This window comes from Urocitellus parryii, chromosome 7 (assembly GCF_045843805.1).
Source record: "Urocitellus parryii isolate mUroPar1 chromosome 7, mUroPar1.hap1, whole genome shotgun sequence".
In the NCBI taxonomy this organism is placed as follows: domain Eukaryota; kingdom Metazoa; phylum Chordata; class Mammalia; order Rodentia; family Sciuridae; genus Urocitellus; species Urocitellus parryii.
Genome location: NC_135537.1, coordinates 126,564,210 through 126,586,121, shown reverse-complemented (window position 1 = coordinate 126,586,121; position 21,912 = coordinate 126,564,210). Strand labels below are relative to the sequence as shown.

Here is a 21,912-nt window from a genome sequence, read left to right as displayed (position 1 = left end):
TTCTTAAATTTTTCTTCAAGATGCTGTTCCTTACCTCACTGAGAAAGTTGTCTTTGACGCCTCCCCCCAATCTCTGCCTTTTAGGGTGGGGCTAGGTGCCTGTCATCTGTTCTCAGAATACTCTTTGCCCCCCTTTGTCTGGAACATTTAACCATGCCACATGGAATCTTTTGATTTTTCAGCCTCCCCAGTGGGCAAGTTCACTGTCCTAGAGAAACGGTAGTGTCCTATTTATTCTTCATCTTAGCACTTACCACCGTGCCTGACAGAGAGTGGGCACTGAACAAACGTTTGTTAATCAGAACATTAAGAAGAAATGGCATTGAAGGAATAAGAGTAAGTGCAGAGGAAAAGGGAGGGAAATGGAGAGGTAGTGCATGCATCCCTTCCTCCTAGGATGAGAATCATCTCCTCCCTGTCTTGGAATCTGGGTCCCAGCTTCAATGCATCAATCCCTCAGTTGAGAAGAGACCCTCTGCTTTTCCTGAATGGGGATCCCTGGGTCACAAGTGAATGGGACAGAAAGGAGAATTTCAGGAAAAATTCCCCATTGCCATCACCCTGACAGTCTGTCCACTGCCTTTAAGCAAATCAAGCAGGTCATGCAGGCAGAATTTGGCCTTAGCTACTGCTTTTTTTTTTTTTTTCTTCTTCCTTATTTTCCCCCATCTCTTCCAAAGACACTAACCAAAGACTGTTGTTGTGACTCCCTTTTGGAGTGGCCTCATAGCTTTGAAAGTTAGATGGGTCTCCACAGACCTGGCCATGCACAAGAGTGTACCCCTCTGGACACAAATCAGCTACAATATAGGAATTTCAACACACGGATACAGGAATTTCAAAGATGAGACTTAGAAACTTAGACAGATGAGACTTAAAAACCTACTGGGCCTCAACGCTGGAAAAAGTAAAGTTGGGGAAAGAGAGAATAAGAGGTGCCACTCAGCACGGGAGCTATTTTGCACCCATGTGAGAGCTGGAGGAGGGTACTCAAGGGGAAGAGTAGAGGTTCCTCGGGCTGATTGGTTGGTGTAATAATCTAGGGCAAGTCACTAGACCCCTGGCCTCAGTTTCGAAACCTGTAGCAATGGGTTTGACCTCTTTTCTTGGCTGCAAACATCACCACTAGGGAGAGGCAAAGACTTGCAAAAACCCCAACTCCCTTACTGGTAGCACGCGCTGGGGGCTCCGGTAGAATAGGAACCCGCTGGGAGGGCTGGGGGAGGCCATGGCAAGAGCGGGGGTCTAGCCCTGCTGCGGGCCACTCCACAGGGGACACTCTCCCCTTGTTCCTGGTCCCCTCAGCACTCCTGGTTCCCCGTGTTGATTTACCGGTGTCCGGGGATTTTTGTGACGCGGAGCTCCTGGTGCCGAGAGCCGGGAAAAGCAAACAAGAGTCTTACCCTCCCACCCCCTCCAACCCGGGCGCCCAGGCGTGTAAACGTGGGCGGCGGCGAGCGGCTGTCCTCTCCTCCCTTTCCCTCCCCTCGCGGCGCTCCCGTGTGTGCGAGTGTGTGAGTGCGTGTGTCTCCCTCGCTCCCTCTCGCACACGCTCTGGCACTAGTGCAGGCGGCGAGCCGGCAGCTCTCGGCTCGGCTCGCTCTCTCTGGCCGCTGGGCTCCCGCCTCACTGCTGCCGCCGCCGCCGCCTCTGCAGTCGCAGCCGGGCATGGTGAGTGAGTGAGGTCCAGCTGCCGCGCGCTCCCCCGGCTGCCGGCCAGACCCCAACCTCAGCGGGCTCCGTCCCGGGAAGCCAGCCTGCGGCGGAAGCACGCTGCGGGGCTGAACGGTTGGGGGCCGGGGCGGCTGCGAGGTGCTTGGAAAGACTGCCGGTGCGCCCTCGGTTCCCGGTGCGCAGGGCCACCGAGCCCCGTCTTGGAAACGGGTTCCGCGCCCCTCCCGGCCCTAAGCTAGCTCCTCGAGGGCTACGCGCTGAGCTCCCTCCCTGCCCTCCGCTCCCCTCCTGCCTCCAGGAGCGCCCGTCGCCCCACCCCGTGACTGGTTCCCCCGTCTTGTCCCGCAGGACCCGCCCGGACGGGACCACGCCGCTGCTGCCGCTCGGAGCCGCGCTTCGGGTCCTGCCTGAACCCAGCCGCTCCGGGCCGCCGCCGGCGGGGGATGGGGCTGCCCCGGAGGCGCGCCGATCCCGCAGGGGAAACGCCGAGCCGGCGCGCAGCGTGAGAGCCCAGAGCAACCCGCGCCCGGCCGGTCCGTGCGCACGGTGCGCCGCCACCGCCGCCGCTGCCGCCGCCGCCAGCCGCTCGCGCCTCGATGGCGACATTGCCCCGGCGTCGCTGACCGCCCGGCGCCGCCACCCCAGCCCGCGTGGCCGTCCTCGGAGCCCGGCCGGCCAGGGTAGAGGCCTGCCGCGGAAGCCTCCCCGCGCCCTCCCGCCCGGCCCCGCCATGGCGCTGCGGAGCCTGCTGCTGCTGCTGCTGCTTTCGCTGGAGTCCCTCGACCTGCTGTCCGGCGCTCACGCCGCCCGCGGCCGCGCTGCCAACCGGACCCTGAGCTCCGGCGCCGCTGCCGTCGGGGGCCGGCGGCCCGGGGGCGCCCTGGCCCGGGGCGGCCGCGAGCTGAACGGCACCGCCCGGGCGCCTGGAGTCTCGGAGGCGGGGAGCCGGCGGGGACAACCCGCGGCGGCGGTAGCGGCGGCGGCGGCGGCCAGCGCGACCGTCACCTACGAGACGTGCTGGGGCTACTACGACGTGAGCGGCCAGTACGACAAGGAGTTCGAATGTAACAACAGCGAGAGCGGTTACCTGTACTGCTGCGGCACCTGCTATTACCGCTTCTGCTGCAAGAAGCGCCACGAGAAGCTGGACCAGCGCCAGTGCACCAACTACCAGAGCCCCGTGTGGGTACAGACGCCCAGCACCAAGGTAGTGTCGCCAGGGCCCGAGAACAAGTACGACCCCGAGAAGGACAAGACCAACTTCACCGTCTACATCACTTGCGGGGTGATTGCATTCGTCATCGTGGCCGGCGTGTTCGCTAAGGTCTCCTATGATAAGGCCCACCGCCCTCCGCGGGAGATGAACATCCACAGGTGAGAGCCACTGCCTGGTGCCTTCCCCCACTCTCCTCTTGACCTCACTTCCTCTTAATATGTCTCCCTTGTTCTCTGCACTCACACCTCCCTTGATCCTAAGTCTCTCTAACCATCGCTTGTTTCACATGCACTAGATCTTGTACCTCTTCTCCATGTCCTAGGAACCTGAATGCATGCTTTGGAGGTACGGGGGTTTGCAAGGCAAAGTGAGAATAGATGAAGTCTGTAAAGTTCAAGTATAAGAATTTTACGAATTCTGTAATCCTGAATGGGGATCCAGGGTTCTGTTTTGATGGCATGTGGGCACTTTGGTGTAGGTTCTTAATGGCAGTTAGTTTTTTTCCTCTCAGAACAGAGTGTCAGCTTCAGTCCAGGTAATGAACCAATGTTGGGGCTCACTGAAAAGAATACCAAGTGATTTAGTATCCTGGGATGCTCTGGGATGCTAGAGATGGGGTAATGTGGGATGGCTGCCTCCCATGGGTGGAAGGAACAAAGGTTTCTCCATTCCATGTTGACCATGCACAGATGGCTGTTTTAGAGCTCCAAAGGACAAGTCTGTAGGCAGAACTCTATAACAGTTCTTGCACGTTCATTCTGGTGGGGTATCTTTCACAGCATTCATGGGGTTGCCTGCTACTAAAACTTATGCCAGGAGTTCAAAACATGATAGTCCGTAATTCCACTCTGACCATCTCCCATCCCATCACTCTGGCTCCCAGCCTAATGGAAAGTCAAAACTAAGGGGACAATTAAAACCCATCCCTTCCTTTAGGATCCACAGACACAAAGTTAGCTCTGTTTCCAGTGCCCTCAAGATAAATGACTAGATGTGGTTCAACAGAGTCCTTTCAGGGAACCTGAAAATCCTGCCAGGGAAATCCTCCATTTCTGGCACATGGTATGAGTACTGTCCTAGTAAGCATGACCACTCCCCAGACCACTGCTTCTGAGTTGGCTCATGGAACTCCATCCTCACCCATCCACCTTGAGTTTATTTCTGCACTCTGCTCACTATCTTTGTGCACTGAAAACCTCCGCTCAGTATTGTGGACATTAATCACCCTTACTTTGCTGAAGACAGGGGAAGGCAGATAGAAATTTTTAAGACATGCTTAAAGAGCTGATCTATTATTGTTGTTGTTATTTGTTATTATTACTGTGGGTGTGAGAAAAGATGATAACTCCTTGGAAGGTTTTATTGAGTCAAATCCACTAAATGTGGGTATTTGAAACTTGAGTGCTGGAATTGGGGGTTGGGGTCTCTGAAGAGTCATACGTTTGTAACTCTCTTTCATCGCCCCCAGGTTGCCCCTGCCCTTTCTTCTTCCCGCACCTTATCTCTCAGGTAGTGCAAATTTACTCAGCATCCTCTCTGTGCCTAGACTGCATGACACTAAACAGAGACTTGTGCAATGGTCTGTGGTCAGTCCCAACTTTCAAATGCAGAGGATCAGTGGGATAGTGAGCAAAATGAAGGCAAGACACTCCCTCCTTTGCCTTTCATCCCTTGGCTCAGCTTGGAAAGCCAAGAAGGAATTGCCCACAGGCGGGTGCCTTCCTGAAGCAGATGTGCCGGTTCTTCTCATCCATCCACCTCTGCCTCAGGACTCAGAAACTTGTCTCTTCTCTCTTCTTCCTGTGCTCATCTCATCAGACCCTCTGCCCTGGCTCTGGCCTCTTCCTGATTTATTTCCACAAACCTTTCTTTGGCTTTCCCCTCTTCCTTGAGTCATTGTTCTCTGCACTCTTAGAGAAAGCTGGCCCGTTCCCTGACCCTGCCCCTTCATACAGTTTGTTCATCACTGCTTGTGATGATATGCTGTTGGTGTCCCCAGATGCGGGAAGCATCTTTGGATGCCGGCATTGGCATGCAATCCTGGAGAGGTCACTGTCTCACTTAATGTTCCTCCTTTTCTCACCATACAGATATCTCTTATCCCAAACTAGGGTAATTACTGGGACCCCATGGGGGCGGGTTTTCTCTGGGGTTGAGGAAGAGAGGTAACCATGGGAGGGGCCATAAATTTTAGTTCCCAGACCATTGCGTAAATGTGGGATGTTTCCCTCTCAAGTTCACTCCTGATTTTATTCAGTTCACAACAATTATTCCAGCAGCTGCAGTCCCACCCCATTAGTGCTTTGGAAACCGGTGCTTGCTGGGTAGGGGGCAATGTCTGTGTATGTGTTGGCAGTGGGCAAGTAGGAGGACAGGGCATAAGAGATCTATCTAGGACACTTCATGGGTGACCTTGGGCAGGCCAAGGAAACTTATTTATCAGTTCTGGGTAGCTCAGGCACAGCAGTATCCCAGTTCCACCACTTCCTTCCAGCCATGCCAGGGTGAGTGCTCCATGACTCTGGGTGAGAGTGGGGGGTTCCTTTTACTCTGCTTGTATCACAGAGGTCACTGCTTGCCATTCGAGGGTGTGTGTGTGTGTTTGTGTGTGTTTGTGTGTGTGTGTGTGAATAGGCATGGGAGTTCAGATTGTCTTGTTGGAGAATGGAGATAGGGAAACGGTTTGAGAGAGGAAAAGGAGATAAATACTGACACCATAACGAGTTTTCCCCAAGGAAGATGAGATGTTGGCGGGGGTGGGGTGGGGGGATTGTACAATGTCAGAGGCCCAGGGGAAAAGTGGGATGTACGTTCAATTGCATATTTGAAATAATTCTACAAAGACATTTCCTTACTGCAAGGAAAAGAAGAGTAATTCTGGTGTGTGATCCTCCCTGAAGATGGTACACGGGTAAGCAAATCTAAGTCTAAATGAGGGAGTTTCAATGAGAACAGCCTCATTGAAAGGGATTTTTGCAGGGAGTTTAGAGGGGGTGAGAGAAGAGATCAGCATCTGCCTCAGCCTCGGTGTTCTGGGTGCTCCTTGGCCCATGTATTCCTTAGAGCAGGACTTTCTTATATCTCTCTGGCCCCTGCAGGGAAGAACAGATTTTGTCTTTTCCAGAAGTGATTAGACCTTGCAATCATATTTCTGCGTGAGAAGTCAGTGTCTGCAGGGGAAACTACCAGTGATTCTAACAGATGAGTACCAAATCAGATCCAGCTAGCTGGACCCTGGGGCAGCAAAAGGGACTGAATGGGAACCAGACACAGAGCCCAGCTCTGGATGTAGACAGCCTACCTTTCCCAATTGGAGCTCTGTTTTCCCCAGGATCTCTACTTCTACCTTGCCCTTTTTAAAAACTTCCCAGGCTAGGGCTGGAGCTGATGGACAGCAGGTACCCACTGATTTCGGGGAGGGGTTAGGGTGGAGGTCAGTCTGATCAGAGAGGGCTGCCAGTATTCTCCAGGGACACGAGCTCTGCCCAGGACATAGCCTAATAAGTCTGGCCTCCTTTGGACACTCTATTCCTTGCTAGTTGTCTCTTATCCAAACCTGTTCCTTCCTCCTCACCCCAAGTAGATTCATTAGTGTCTTGGAGATGAGGACCATTCTGAGGAGGGACTGTGTGGCTTCTTCTTCTTCTTCTTCTTTTTTTTTTTAAGATGGCTAATTAACAGATGGGCAAGGAAGCTATTAGGATGCTGTAGACGCAGTTGGTAAAGTCAAGAGATGCTCAGGGCCCTCCCACTGCCTGCACGGGGATGGAAGAGATGAAGGGAGGTGGGCAGGGGAGGGATGCTTAGGGCGGTGGGAAGACAAGCCGCAGTGGATATCATCAGCAAACAGTGGAAGTATTAGGAGTCCACTTGTCAACAGGCTCCTTCATCTTTGATTTCCCTGCTTATTTCTAGAGAAAGTCAAGGGAATACTTTGTTTTACTCTTTCTCCCTCCAGAAATTAAATACAAACCCCAAAGAGCTGTTTTCCCTTGTAGGTCACATAACTGCAGAAACAGTATCATAGTGCTGGCTGATTTGTGAGGAAACTCTTCCTGGGTGCTTGGGCGATGAATTGTCAAATCCACGCGAACACTTGATTTTTGGAGGTACTGTGGGCTCCCTATAGTGAATTGATCTAAACAGTCGATTTTTTTTTTTTTACTTCGAATATAGTGATTGGAAGGAAAGGATAAAAAAAAATGTAATGCCTTGGACTGAAGGTCTTAGCTTTGTGTTTTTCTTGAGTTTAAAAAAAAATGCATGTAGGGAAAGCTGGGAAATTGTGGAAGGATTTGAGAAGGCTTAGAGAGGAGGGATTAGGGGAAGGATTGCAGGAAGACAGAAAGATTCAAAGATAGCAGAGAGAGGAAAGCCATTGAGGGAGCAGTTGAGGGCCAACACTGATGGAACCAAGAGGCATTGCCCAGACTTACCCATGGGCTTGATTCTGTCCTGATTCTTGCATATACAGGGACATGGATGCATTAGTTCAACAAATGAGCTCTGCTCACCTGGCACAGGCAAGATGAGTTTCAAACTGTAACATGTAACAGATACCATGCACACACTGTTCAAAAACTTCCAGACTTTGACAACCCTCGCTGGTCACCTTGCCCACTGTCTTCATATTAATTTCTCACCCTGCCTCAAGCCGAGAAGGCCTGCACATCTGTCCCTTTTCACCCTCCTCCAACCCTACCCAAGACTCAGATGCACATTCATTTCGGGGAATCTGCTGCTAAGATATCAAGAGCTTACCCACAGTTCTAGTCTGCCAAGATACAGGTAGCAAAAAAAAAAAAAAAAGAAAAAAAAAGAAAATTCTAATTCATTGTTTTCAACCAATTTTAATGAGACATTGCACTGACTGTGCAGTTGATTCAAATCAATTGTACAGGAAGCAGTGGTTAAGACGGCTGCAAAAGTGAGCTGACTGAAAGAGGTTAATTCACTAGCCTCAGACAGACATGCCTGCGGATCTGGAATAAAAGGAAACTACACCCAAAGAAGCTTCATCCTTCGAGTTCTACCGCATGATTTCTCCAAGGCTGGCAGGATTGCATTCAGAACTTCACTTCTTGGTTTCTTTCTAGAGCCAGGGAGAAACCCCTCCCACATGTTCCAACTAGCACCCCATGCTGGGGTTTGGGGGACCACCAACCTCTCTTCTCCCCTGCCATCCTTCACCCAGTCAAAATCCTGCATAATGTATGTTTGAAATGATCATGGACTCCAGTGAATTTTGCTTTAGAATTTTAGTTAGATTCCTTTCTATATATATATCCTGCAGAATCACAAAATTATGGCTTGAACTTATGAAAGTATAGGTGTCTCAGATTGGTGATGGAGCGGGGGCTATGATGGCATCTAGGAGAGCCTAGGTTATGTTCATTTTGTACATAATTCTGTTTTGATTTTCTTTCCTCTTTTCTCTACCTTGAGGAAATCCAACCCATTATTTTTTTTTTTCCTGAGTCACGTTTATGACCTCACATCGCTAGTGTTTTTCTTTGCAGATACTGTAGATAGAGAAAGAGATAAATAGGAGGTTTTACCAGCAAATCTTATCCAGGACAGGTTGTTAACTTTCTTTATTCTTTTTTTTTTTAATTCTAGAAGCAAAATCAAAATCTTATGGAAAAGAAGGATAGGACCTTCTATGATTTTGTCATTCATTACAGAATTGTGGAATAATTATTGCAGGCAATTCATTTAAATTAACTTGCTAATTTTATAAGTTAGGCAAGTGAAAACCAGAGAGTCTAGGTTCCAATGCCAAGTAATGCCTTGGACTGAAAGTCTTAGCCTTCTCACCATCCTATGGCAATGTGTGTGTGCGTGTGTGTGTGTGTGTGTGTGTGTGTGTGTGTGTCTAAGTGAGACTTCAGGGTCATCCTGCAGAATGGTTCTCTATATGCATAAATAGCTCTGTGAGCCACAGGAGTACAATTCCTGATGCTGATGTTCCCTTCTGAGCTCTGGACTAAGAAATCTCACACTAAAGAAGGTTCCCCAGCCAGTGGATAAGTGATCTTGGACTCAAAGCCAGAGCTCCGATGTCTGAGGCCCATGCTCAAACTCATGTTCTCCAGTGAAAATCTATTTTGTTTTACTTCGTACATGATTCTTAGTCATCACCAAATTACTTTAGGATACTTGAAGATGTGGGTGACAACCTTCTCCTTCCCCCCACCCCCCACTCCCATGTCTTTAGCTCTGCCTAGTACAGTGTTCCATCCGCTAAAATGATTTCCGCTGGTCCTCCCTGGTCCTTGGCAGTTTCTTCCCATTCTTTCCCAAAGGGCAATAACCTGATCTAAGCATAAGCCTTTAATAAGATCTGAGTAATGCAGACCAATTGAAGAAGGAAAATATGGCACCAGCCAAGGGTGGGTAGGGGTGGGTGGACCAGGGCAGGGAGTTACTCAATAACACTGTGGGTACAAATCTATATTTTAAAATGCAAGCTGTGGATGCTTCTGCTATCTCTGAGAGAGAAGTAAAAATGTTGAGACCTACAGATCAATGAGGTTCAACTTTATCAATGGTAAGGGATTTCTCACCATCCTATGGCAGCTTGTGTGTATGTGTGTGTGTGTGTGTGTGTGTGTGTGTGTGTGTGTGTGTGTCTAAGTGAGACTTCAGGGTCATCCTCCAGAATGGTTCCCTATATGCATAAGTAGCTCTGTGAGCACAATTCCGGTGCTGATTCTTCCCTTCTGAGCCTTGGACTAAGAAACCCACACTAAAGAATCTAGCCATTTGGGCCCCATCATTACATGAAATGAATCTTGGTGGCATTTAGTTTGGGGATTTGGCCTGTGATGTTCCTGAATCTTCCTTTGAAAGAACTAGGATGTCCATATATCCTCATGTGTTGTCTTTCCAAGAAATCACCTTGGGAGACCACACGCTGATTCTTCTCCTGAAAATGGTTCTACAGAACCTCTCTTGGAAGTACTTGGAGAGTCCACAGTGTGTCATTTTGACTTTCTGTAATCGTAACATATTTTTTTATCCTCCTGGGGGTAGATTCGATTCTCGTAAGCAGTAATAAGTCATGGGCTGAGGCTGATGAATGAAAGAGGTGATCAGAAAATCAAGAGCGCCTCCGGTAATGAGACCTGTTCTCTGAGGCACTGTCTCAGCTGGGACTGAAGACAGGAGCCCAGAAGAGCCATTCGGAGTGTAATGAAAGGCAGCCTCCCACACGGGAGGGCCCAGCATCCCAGTGACCACATTGAAGGGGCTGCTCGCTAGGTGGAAAGATAATTATTGCCCTGTTAGAAAACTGCTTCTTATTATATCAATGTGTTGGACAAGCAGTGAGGTAGTTGGGAAGAGAGGACAAAAGGAAAAATGTGGATATGCATCAAACATTTCAAATAACTGCCCAGAAAGAGTGAAAAAAAAAAAAAAAGAATGTCCCACATTTCTGCATAAGATATAGGCAGATGGCTCAATTTAGCTTCTTACTTTGATTCTGAGGGTAAAGGGACCCAGATTCGTTGGGATGCATGCAGTGAGGAGGCATGGGGTCAGAGCCCCCGTTCGCTGTACCTCTCCCTCTCTCCATCCCAGATCCGTCGCCTCTGTAATTCTGCATTTAGATGGGGGTCACTGCTTGGACCAGACAGCCACAGAAGAAGTGGAAAGGATTGAAACCCAGGGAGATGAGGCTGCCAGCGAGCATTGCTGATAGATTCCTAAAGTGCATTGATCATACCTTCCTCTTCCCACAACCCCCAAATGTACATCCATAGAATGGGATTGATCCTAGAAATGGAGCTAGAAGAGGCAGGCTGAGTACAGGGCAGGTGACAAGGGATCACTGGATTTAGCATTTGCAGTTGGAGGTACCATCTTTGCAGCCTTTGCCACCTCTGTGAGTTGCTGGTGTCCCCTCATCTATGGGGTTAGGGGATGGGGAGGGGTCAGGGGACTTGCATTACTCCTATGGTCCCACTGCACCCCCCCCCCACACACACTCCCCAGATATCTCTTTTGGATGCTCTGGAGAGAGTCAGTCCTGCTGTGAATCTGGAAAGCCCCCCTCCACTATGCTTGAGTGTCTGGAATGTGGGAGTTCAGTCTCCAAGGAGCTTACACAACCCCATCGTCCCTGCCACCCCCGAAAACTGAAGGACTTGAGGTCTCAGTCGGATGAGGTATCTAGGAAGTGGCAACACTTCTGAGAGCCGTTCTTAAGGACTCACTCTGTACCAGGCACCCTGTCCCATACTCAACCTATACAATCTCACTTCATTCTTCCACCTCCCCTCTGAGTAGAGAGACCCATTTCATAGGTGAGTAAAGGGACTCAGAGAGGCTTAGTAACTTGCCTAGATCACAAGAGTACCTTTGCTATCTGACGGGCAGCTGGCTCTCACCTTCCTGGATGGAAAGGGGTTCGTGATGCCCAGATTACTTAAGAAAGTAAAGTCCCGTTTGTCTGTGCCCTGGGGGATAGGTTGTCACAGTAAAGGACTAAAAGCATCAATGACCTCCCTACCAGCAGACAGCAGACAGGGTTAGTGACATCTACATACTGCTTACAGGGCACCAGGGTGCCCAGGGCAGTGCTCAGGCTCTTCTTTCAAGGATGGATTATATTGACTCAGAATGGTGAAGCTGTACCCAGATACATAAAAAAAAAAAAACCGAAATAAAAGTTGATGTTAATTGGGTCGGGGAGCAAAAACCCCCTTTATGCTGTTGAAAGAAACCCTGGGCAATTCCGCGTTAAGTTCTAGCTCCTGAGAATAGTGAGTGGTGTTCAGGGAAGGGAGAAAAGATGCTATTTGGGGAGAGAGGATGGACCTCAGGCCATTCCCAGTTTTAATTACTAAGGCATACAGCTCACAAACAAGTCCATTTATCACCATCTCCCCTCTTCCCGCCCCATGAATAGCATTGCATGCTGTACATATAAGACGTAGCATTTAAGCCAGCCTACTTCTAGTGCTTCCCAGTGACTCGCTCTTGGCCTGGGTCTCTGTGCATTTTGTTCTCAAGTCCTGTGTCCTAACGGACTGGAGACAAAGAAGGAATCCGGACGTACTCCAATGGCCCTGTGTTTTCTCTCCAGTAGTCAAAGTCCACTCCAGTTATCGCTGGGCAGTGGCCAGAGCTGTGCCCATATTGCATCTCGACCCCAGAGGCACCTGAGCAGAGGGCTCACCTCTGCTGGAAACCATTTTGCTAGCCTCCTGTCCCAGGAGCCCAGGGTTCCTGAGCAGCAGGCTCAGGCTCCTCTCCTGCTTCCTGCCCCATGCCTGCTTCTAACCCGAGAAACAGCGCAGCCTTGGATCCTTTTTGCCCTGTGCCCCTGTCCCCAATCTCCAGACCCACAGGAGCTGGAGTTCCAGAGAGGCTCTGGTTGGCCAGAGCCTTGGCTCTGTGCCCTGATATTTGGGAGAGGAGTCGAGTTGTTGCTTTCAGGCTTCACAAATACTCATTATTCCTTGCTTTGTTGGCATTTGGTCTCGCATACTGTTCCCATTAGCTTCGGCATTAAAGTCTCATTACTTAGGACACCTGTCCTCTGGACATATTCGTTGTCCCTCGGCCAGCTGTCCTCTTCTGGGAAGTATGTTTGCTACCCAGGCACTTCCTCCCCTCGCTGCTCCAGAGAGGAGGAATTTGAATGCCGGACTGGGCTGTTAATTTTCAATGACATCTGACAGCTTGTGCCAGAGCCCATGCATCCCCTTCTTTTTGAGATCCTGAGAATCTGGCTAGGGGGTCAAAGAAGCTGAGAAAGGAATTGTCATGAGAATTGTTTTCTGCCCCAGTCCTAGATCAGGCTGGGGTGCTGTCAGTCTGGGATGTTTGGGCAGCTTGGTTGGGGCGCATGAGAGAGGCTCTTGTTAACTTGCCTCCCTGAGACCCTGATCCTATTCCAGAACATGGGGAAGAATGTGGATTCCTGCTTCCCCTCTGGGCTAAGAGTTGGCTTTCTCTGACTTTTTTACGGCATCCCGAGAAAGATAGCTGAAGTTTTCCCAAGAATAAAATCCCACAGGTTTGGAAAAGTGTCTACACATTGGGAAGTAACCCAGCTTTTCTGTGCTCCTTGAAGCCACCTCCAGCTTCTGCCCCACCTCCATACCAGTGCCTCCTTCCCCGACCACAGCATTTGCAAAGAAGAATGTTGGGTCTTTGAGCAAAGGATCTGTCGCCTCTCTCTCTTTTAAGTCACATCATTAAAATGTTTCTCCTTGCTACTTCCAGTGTTGCATCCACTGCTGCTTCTTCTCCATCTGTCCTCCTTTTTGATTCCTGTTCGCCTCTGTCTTCTTTTCCTCCGTCTCCCTTCAGCTCTCCTTCTTAAACTTTTCCAGCTGTAACTTCATTAAACTGCATCCATTCAGATGCTACAAATTCAGAATTTATCCAAATTGAACCTGGACAAAGTGGCTCTTTTCTTTTCTCACTCTGATGAGAAACAGTGATGAACAGATTAATAGCTGAGATAAGATTGCAAAAAAAAAAATATGCAGGGGACATACACCATGGAGAGGGACAGATTGTTTCCAAGCAGACTAGGTAGACAGTTGGCAGGCTGATGACAGTGCATTCCTATCTATTCAATGAAGTAACCCTCCCTCCAAAGATCTGCTTTTATTTTATTTTGTTTTAGTCTGTGAAATCCTGCAACGGCTCAAAGAACAATGAAAATGCATTTCCTTTCAATGTTTTATAATTTCGATGCCTGTTTCATTGGCTGGGATTAGCCTACCCCCATTTCTATAGAATTGGTGATGCTTGACTATAAGGCTGCTTCAAGTTCCCTTTTGAATTCCCTCTGGGGGCTCCCTCTAATTTCCCCTCTTCTTGTTTCTTTTCTTGTTTTATATTCCTGTTTTTTTGAGAATCCAACAATCCTCTCTTTAGGTTTTGAGAATTAATGTTGTGAATCACTGCCACAGCCTCAGGGGTCTCTTCATTTGACCGCAAGAGTGGTCAGCTGAGCCTGAGAAGACAAGAGGTCTAGAGTCAGACTTGGGACAACTTGCCCGGTTTCTGGATGATAAGAAGACGAGAAGATTTGTCTTTTTCTTTTTTCCCCTTTTTTGGTACTTCCTCAATAGCCTCAGTAGCCTGAATTAAGTCATTGGCCCCAACCCCACTGTTTGGAGCCAGTGGCACTTAGCTAGCACCCTAACCCCTTTCTCTCCCTTCATCTGCTTCTGTGCCTTTGAGGGTCATCTCCAGAGACATTTAGCAATATATCACTCTTGGAGGTTGTCATTCATCTTCTCCTGCCATAGTCCATTTCCTGTAAGCTGAGATAGGAAGCCGTCTGATCTCAACTGTGTCACTTTTTGTCCCCATGAGCTTGGTGAATCGCCCAGGCCCTTTCGGTCTGACACAGAGGCCATGGGATGTGGCTGTGTGTTCTTCTCTGGTCCATTCTGATCTTTACACCCCCTAGAGATCCTGGAAGAGAGTCCACCTCTGCACTTACAGGTGCAACAGCCCAGGTGTGGGAGAAAATACCCTTTCCTTGCACACTCCAGTGGGTTAAGAATGTTATCTGCAAATGGCCTCATGAGGGTGCCTGGTTCTAACATGCTAAACTCTTAAAATCTCTTTGGAAAGGGAATTGCTTGCGAGGCCTTTCAGTGCATCTTCCTCTGGGCACTCCTCCTCTTGCGTATAGGTACAGCAAGATCCATGCCCCTACCCTGGAGAGAGGGTCTTGTCTATTATTGGAAGCAATTCTAGTTGATTTTTACGAGGTGCCCAAACTGACTCCTTTGGCATAGGATCCACTCAACAGAATCATCCAGAGGGATGTATCTTCTCTTCTGCAAGCCAGCAGAACATCTTGACAATCGCAGTCAACGCCCCTTCAGCCTTCCTTTCTTTGAAATCAATGTTCCTATGTTTGTGTCTGTCTTCAGGAGACATGATTTGAAGTCTTCCTATCTATGCAGAGGCCATTCACCTAGAAAAGGAGGATGGTGGGGAAAGGAAAGAAGGAAAGAAAGAAGGAAGAAAAGCTAGAAAGAGGGATGAAGGAAAAAATAAATAACTAAATCCTTCACCAAAGAGGTTTGACTTGGTTGCTCTCCTGCATTGTAGCAGAATCCCGATTTGTTTCACGGACACTCTGTTATTTTATTTTGCTTTTCAGTTGATCTTCATCTTGATGCTTCCTTGCATACTCTTGGAAGCACCATCCATGATGCCCTGGGTGAAAGACCCACACAGACACTCTTTTTACTCTTGGAAGTCCAAGTACAAGTTCAGGGGTACAGCGAAAACTGGTGTGTGACCATATGGAGTCACATCCTTCGCCTGAGTGGAACATGTGGGCTGTGGGTGGTCCCTTCCAAGATGACCATGGCCACAGACTTGTGCCACATGGCTCAAGACTTTTGCCAACTTGGCATCATCAAGTTGGTCTCCAAGACTTCTCTCTTCCACCTGTGCTTTGTTTGTGGTCCCATAGGCCGAGGCTGTATAGACACTGGGAGGTTGTATTGGGATTTATTTATTAGTCAAATATTTATAGAGTGCTTCCTCGATGCCGGGCTCTGTTCTAAGTGCTTTACAAATATTAACTCATTTAATCTTCACGATAACCCTATGACATTATTTTTTTCCTTATTATTTTTGCCTTGATTTTTTTTTTTTCAACGAGGAAACAGAGCCATGGGGCCCTTTGGTAGCTAATGGTCACTAATGTATTAAGTGGCCCGTGTTCCAACTTTGGCACTGCAGCCCCCAGAATCCCAGTGCTTAGACTTCAGGTTTTTCTGCCTCGTGTTTTACTTCTCTGTAGATTTACGGTCTGTGCACCTAGCCAAACAAAACAAAACAAAACAAAAGACAGAACCAATAATACAACAGTAGCAGCAGCGACCCATTTGTACCTCCCATGCAGGTGCATTTATTAACTCATCCATCACCTGCCCAGCCATGTGGCTCCACTAACAAATCTTGGTAGCATTTTTTTTTTAATTTATTTGCTCACTTTTAAATGGTAGGCTACCTTCGACACATTCAGAGGTTTGATTCATTCTCAAACAATCCAAATATTTCTAAAAAATTGTGGTTTGATCTTGAGGCTTCTGGATTCTGATCTGATTCATGAAGTCAGGAATGCTACTTGGAAGGAACGGCCAGTCACAGGGGATTCATGTGGATTCTCTACTGAGCTCTGTGGCTGGTCATCTCTCTACAGCCCCAGGATAGACAGTCACGGGGATGGAGCAAATAGTCCTGCTTGCTTGAAAAAGCAAAATGAGCAGGCCGTGGCTTCCCTCCCTGAGTCCTGTGATGTTTATTGGCTGTGATGAATTCCGATTGTGCTGGGGACAACTCAGACCTGCAGAACAGCTCAGTGCAGATGCATAGACATTGTTAACACCACAAATGAGATCTCCACATCCATTCTGAGCCTCTCTGTATGAGGAGAGCCGTCTTGTGCACACACAAAGCCAGCAGCTGTGTTTTTCAAGTGGACTGTGAGAGAACTGGGAATAGGGGGGAACTAAATTAAGCCATTCTCCTTGGTCCGTGTTTATTAAAAATATATTCATTTCAATTGTCCAGAGTGCATATTTTAGAGAATAAAAGCACTCTGACTGTCCCGTAGATAATCTTGAAGATGAGGTCAAAGAAACCCCCAGCTGTTCTTCAACTTCAATGTCAAGTAAGAACTCAATTATCTAGGACTCAAATAACTAGAATCCTTTTTTTAAATTTTAAACTGGAATAAAATGTTCAAGCTCTACTTCTAAGAAAAATACAAAAGAAGCCCCTATTGGAGATTTACTTAAGAAAAAAAAAATCCAGAATCAACTTCCATGATCTGTCCTGCAGCTATTAAATTAATAGTTCAATTTCCTAGTCAGTCTACATTTTATTTAGCTGTTCTCTGTAAAGGGTGCAAAAAATTAGACTGATGGTCCTCTCATGAAGAACTCTTTATTCTTAAAAAAAGAATTAATTATATTCAGTATACACTACTTAATTAGACACGAATGTTTTTAGAAAATTCTTCAAAGCCAAGAGAGTTCTCATTAGTCCTTAGGAGTAGGAGCATAAACCAGAATAACTTATTCATGTAATAGTTCATCTGTTTGGCTTTTTATTGTACCTATCCAGCAACATAAATTTCTTCCTTCTTCCCCTTAAAAAGAGGAAGGGTATGATTAGGGGTCTGAAGTATCCCGTTTGCCTTGCTCTCGGCCCAGAACAAGTTATTGAACAATCGCTGAGCTTATTTTCTCCCTTCTGCAGCATTAATAGAGCTCAGAAATCCAGGGACATGGCAGAAGCCAAAATCTGGTTTCCATGTGCTCCACTTGAGTGAGCAGCGGTATTCATGGGGTCCTCAAGGACAGCATTCTAATTGAAGCAAAAAAAAAAAAAAAAAAAAAAAAAAAGACTGACCAGGTGAACTCAGGGGCTCCAGGATCCTCATTTGTTCTTAGGAGACCTAAATTTTTCCTAGCTACACAGTGAGTCAAGACTGGGACAAAAATTTCCAAGTTTTTAATTTGGTGCTCCTTGGTCCCATTTCTTTTCAAATCTGGAAACTCCACGAAGGCCAGGAACTATGGGGTGGAGGGGGAGAGGTGGGAAGATCATGGTTCTAGCTCCTCATTCAGGCCTCATGCAGAGCAAGGGTCTAGTGAACTCTATTGGTGTTCTGTTCAGAATATCATTTGACAAAAAGGTTGACTGCTAAAATAGTGTAAAACGTCTCAAAAATCTGTTGATGTTAGTGACTCACAAAGATGAATAGAACTGAGCCGTTGAGCTGTGGCTGAGTTCTTAGATCTGGGTAGGTTTTTCCCACTAAAGGTTGAACACTCTGTAAAATCTTGTTCAGAGACCATTACAGGGACACAGGAGTTGAAAAAACAAAGGTGATTAAGTGGATGGAAGGATGGATGGATGGATGAATGGATGGATGGATGGATGGATGGATGGATGGATGGATGGATGGATAAATAGGTGGGTGGGCAGATGGGTGGATGGGTGAATGGATGAAAAGATAGAGGATGGATAGGTAGGTGGGCAGACGAGTGGGTGGCTGGATGGATGAATGAATAGATAGATGGATGGATAAGTGGGTGGGTGGGTGAGTGGACTGGAGGATGGATGGGTGGATGAATAAAAGGATGTATGGATGTGTGGGTGGATGAATTTGTAAATGGATAGATGGATGAATGGATGGATGGATAGATGGAAGGATGGATGGATGGGTGGGTGGATGGATGGATAAGTAAGAAGATGGATGGGTGGATAGATGGGTGGATGGATAGGTAAGTAGATGGATGGGTGAATAGATGGATGCATAATCTACTGGTAAATAGTCCCTGGACTTTTAGCTATCTATATTTGAAATCTGGTGACAGATTTTACTAGCTATGTAACCTTGGCAAGGTATCAAAACTCTCAGAGTCTTAGGTTTTCCATCAGCGAAGAGGGGTAATGGTACCTATCATATAAAAATGTACTGAGGATTTCAGGGTATAGTGCATGTTAGACTTTGGTCCAGAATCTGGCACATGGTGATCCATCAATAAATAATAGTCTTTAATTTCCCAAGCAGGAAAGTGATGAGTGAGGTTTTGTTGATTTTCCTGTTGTTAAAGAAATTCATTTGCCATTTTGAGCAAGATTTCCTGTCTTGAGTGCAGGGGACAGCATGTCAGAATGCAAACAGGGCTTGGTCCTTACAGGAGATAACTAGGCACTTAAGGAAATCTAAACACGCTTTCCTTTCCTTGGGACCATTGACAATATTATCCAAGGCTTTAAGCAAATAAACAACAGGTCTTGCCTTGAACCGCTCATCTATTAATTGTTTCTCCATGCTCAAATATTAATTGGCATTTGCTAAATGATCAGGCCCAGCTGGAGAGACAGGGAGAAATCATTAAAGCCGAGGCTTCTTGGGAAAGTGAGATGTATGTAAGAGGCAGTCCCAAATGCGCACAAGGGTGCCTGGCTCAAGTCGGAAGCCCTGTATTTAAATTTCTGTTCCATCATGTTTGAGGTCTGAAATTAGTCTGAACCTCGGTTCCTTGTTAAAAATTGAGAATGATAATAGCTTCAAAGGTTGTAGGGTTAGAAGGAATCACATGGGGCCAGGCAGGTGGACACATTTAGAAATTGCTAAGTGCTATTCAAAGGTAAGATGGTCTTTCCATGATCCAGATGATTAATGCACAATACTGTGAATGAGAAAAAGAAGAAAAACGAAAATCCTCAGGCCTGAACGTCCAGAATGACTTTATCCCCTCCCCCCACCTTGGTCAGGTTTGCTGCCCAATTCATTTACTCTCCCCTGCTCACTACGCATCAGAGAGAGCCAAGGAAGACATATGCAGGAGGGAACAGCAGACCCAGGCAACCATTCAGATGATTCAGGCAAAAGAATTCGTTTGTTTGATAAATTAGATATTGCAGTAAAAGTGGCCTACAGGGGAGGGAGCTTAGCTCAAATTGCTAAATTGGGCACATCTGTAATCATCATGGGAGGGTAACAGTCTGTTCCTGGGTGGGGTGGCTCCTGCTTGCTGCTTTGCTGGAGCACATGGCTGACAGCCTTGTCCCCATTCCCTCCCATGGCCGTCTCTGTGTCTCTCTGTGAGTTTCTTTTCCTCTGAACATCTCTCTCTAGCTCCCTCTTCCAACTCTGAATGTCTCTCTCTTGAATCGTTTTTCTGTCTCTGATTTTCCCTTTGACTTTCTGCTTTCTATTTTCTCTCCTGTTATATTTCTACCTGGTCATTTCTCTCTCTCTCTCTCTCTCTCTCTCTCTCTCTCTGACTCAACCTTTTCTCTCTGGCTTCTGGTCTCTTTCCTCTTCCTCTCCCTTTTTCTTGCTGCAAGTTTCTGACTGTCTCTTTCTCTCTCCATCTGTTGGGCTCCCTCTCTCACGTGCCTTGTTTCTCCCCACACCTGTTTCCTTTCCTGTCTTTTTGTCTGTCTCTGTCTGTCTGTCTGTCACTGCCTATCCCCCCACCCCTACCAGTCTCTCGGACTCAGAAAGCTGCTTGCCCACTCACAAAATCTGCTTCTTTGTTCCTCCGTGACCAATTTTTGTTTCCTCTGGTGAGGAAAGTAGCTCAGGCCTTAACCCATTTCCTCCGGCGCATCCCAATTAATTAGGTGAGACCCGGGATCGCACATTTCAGAATTAGAAGAATATTTATTGAGTACCCTGGAGAGAATTGGATGGAAGATGGCAAGGAACCAGAGCAAGCAGGGAGGTCACTGAGCTCAGGGGATGGGACCGGGAACTGTTGTCAGAGGGGCCACATGGTCTGGGTGTGAGGACTGCCTTTCTAATTGCCAGAGGGCACTGGGAAGGGTCAGTTCTTGGAGGACTATTTAGCAGTAGGTAAGGAACTAGAATCATTTCCTTGGTCATCATGCTCGTCCTTGGAACCACACACAGTAGGGTCCCTGGCTTCAGACAGCCTTCTAGCCGCCTTAAGAAGCACATTTTTTTTTTTTTTCCAGAACCTACCCTTGGCTCTGCTGCCCAGCTCAGCCTCAGCTCACGGGGCATCCAAAGTCTTCTCCCAAGTTATTTGCTTCCATGGTATGACCAAGAGACATGCAGAAACAGCCTAACTACAACCCAGAGTTATGACTCATTGTCTGCTAAACAGACCAGATCCAAGTCCACTTGGCATGCACCTGGCCTGTTGGTCTTCAGGAAGGTACTGGAGGCCTGAATGGTGCCTATGTCCTGCAGATGGTTTCCCAGAATTTCCCCATGTTGGGAAAAGGAACCTCAGGTTGAAAAATCTCTCTCTGGTGGTTCCTCTTTGGCCAGTGAGCCCTGGAGCCACTCCTAGGAAACTGCCATTTAAATTGCCCCTGTGGATGAGAGTAGGCTGGACAGAAAGTCCTTCAAGGCTGGGCATAGGGACACCCTTCTTCCTTTCTTTATATTGTGGCTGTGTGGGTACCAAGACTTGAGGATAGTGATGATCCAGACAGACAGGGCTGCCCTTCTTCAGGACACTTAGGTTAGTGTCTCTAGACACTCTGTGTCCTCTGGAGCCCACCTGGTGTTCATTCTTTTTATGGGCTGCTCAGTGGATGTTTGTGGACCTGAATTGCATTCATGATAAACACCCAGTTCACAGAGTGCTGAGTGGATGTTGATCAGAGTTTCTCAACTTCACCACGAAGGACATTTGGGGCTTGATAATTCTCTGTCATGAGGCCTGACCTGTGCCTTGTAGGATATTGAACAGCCCTCTCTAGCCTCTGCCCATCAGAAGCCAGTAGCACTTCTCTCCTCAGTCATGACTACCCAAAATGTTTCCAGACATGGCTGAACGTCCCTGCAGGAGGTGGAAAATCACCCTGATTGAGAACCACGGGTGCAGGTTCACCGTGACTGCCCAAAGGGAATGGGTCCAGCCCCATGATTCCATTCTCCTTCATCGAGCACCAGAGAAGTAGGAGTCTTTCTGAGAACTTGGGAGGCCAGAAAAAGAATAAGACTTTTGCGGGGGAAATGTCTTTATTGAGATATCATTTACCTACTGTAAAACTCATGCTTCAATTTTAAAGTGTAGAACAAAAAAAAAGCCAGATAATGCCAAGTGTTGACAGGATGTAGGGCAATAGGAATCTTCATACTCGGCTGCTGGGAATGTAAAATTATGCATACCCCTTCGGCTGCATTATCTGGGCTTCTTGGTTGTATCTGAATGGGTATCACGGTTCGACTTTGATTTGCATTTCCCTAGTGATCGATGATGCTGAGTTACTTCTGATATTTACTTTCTTTGAAGAAATGCCTGTTTAAATACTTTGCCCATTTTAAAATTGAGGTATTTGGGTCTTTTTTTTTTTTTAAATCATTAAGTTGTAAGATTTCTTTGTCGGTTCTGGACACAAGTCTCTTATCAGATATGTTTTGCAAATGCTTTCTCCTGTTGTATGAATTGCCTTTCATCATCTTGATGGTTCTCCTCTGATGCACAAATATTTTAAATTCATCTATTTATTCTTTGGCTGCTTGT

At 47.5% G+C, this 21,912-nt stretch overlaps 1 protein-coding gene across 3 annotated transcripts in view; it reads left to right on the top strand.

Annotated features, from left to right (window-relative positions):
- The first annotated feature begins 2,404 nt into the window (after positions 1-2,404).
- Shisa6 (shisa family member 6) overlaps positions 2,405-21,912 on the top strand; it is a 279,496-nt gene continuing 259,988 nt past the window's right edge. For all 3 annotated transcript variants that reach the window (XM_026390669.2, XM_026390668.1, XM_026390667.2), the window contains exon 1: positions 2,405-3,048. In XM_026390669.2, coding sequence (XP_026246454.1) covers positions 2,405-3,048 — 644 coding nt within the window. The remainder of the gene's footprint in view (positions 3,049-21,912) is intronic.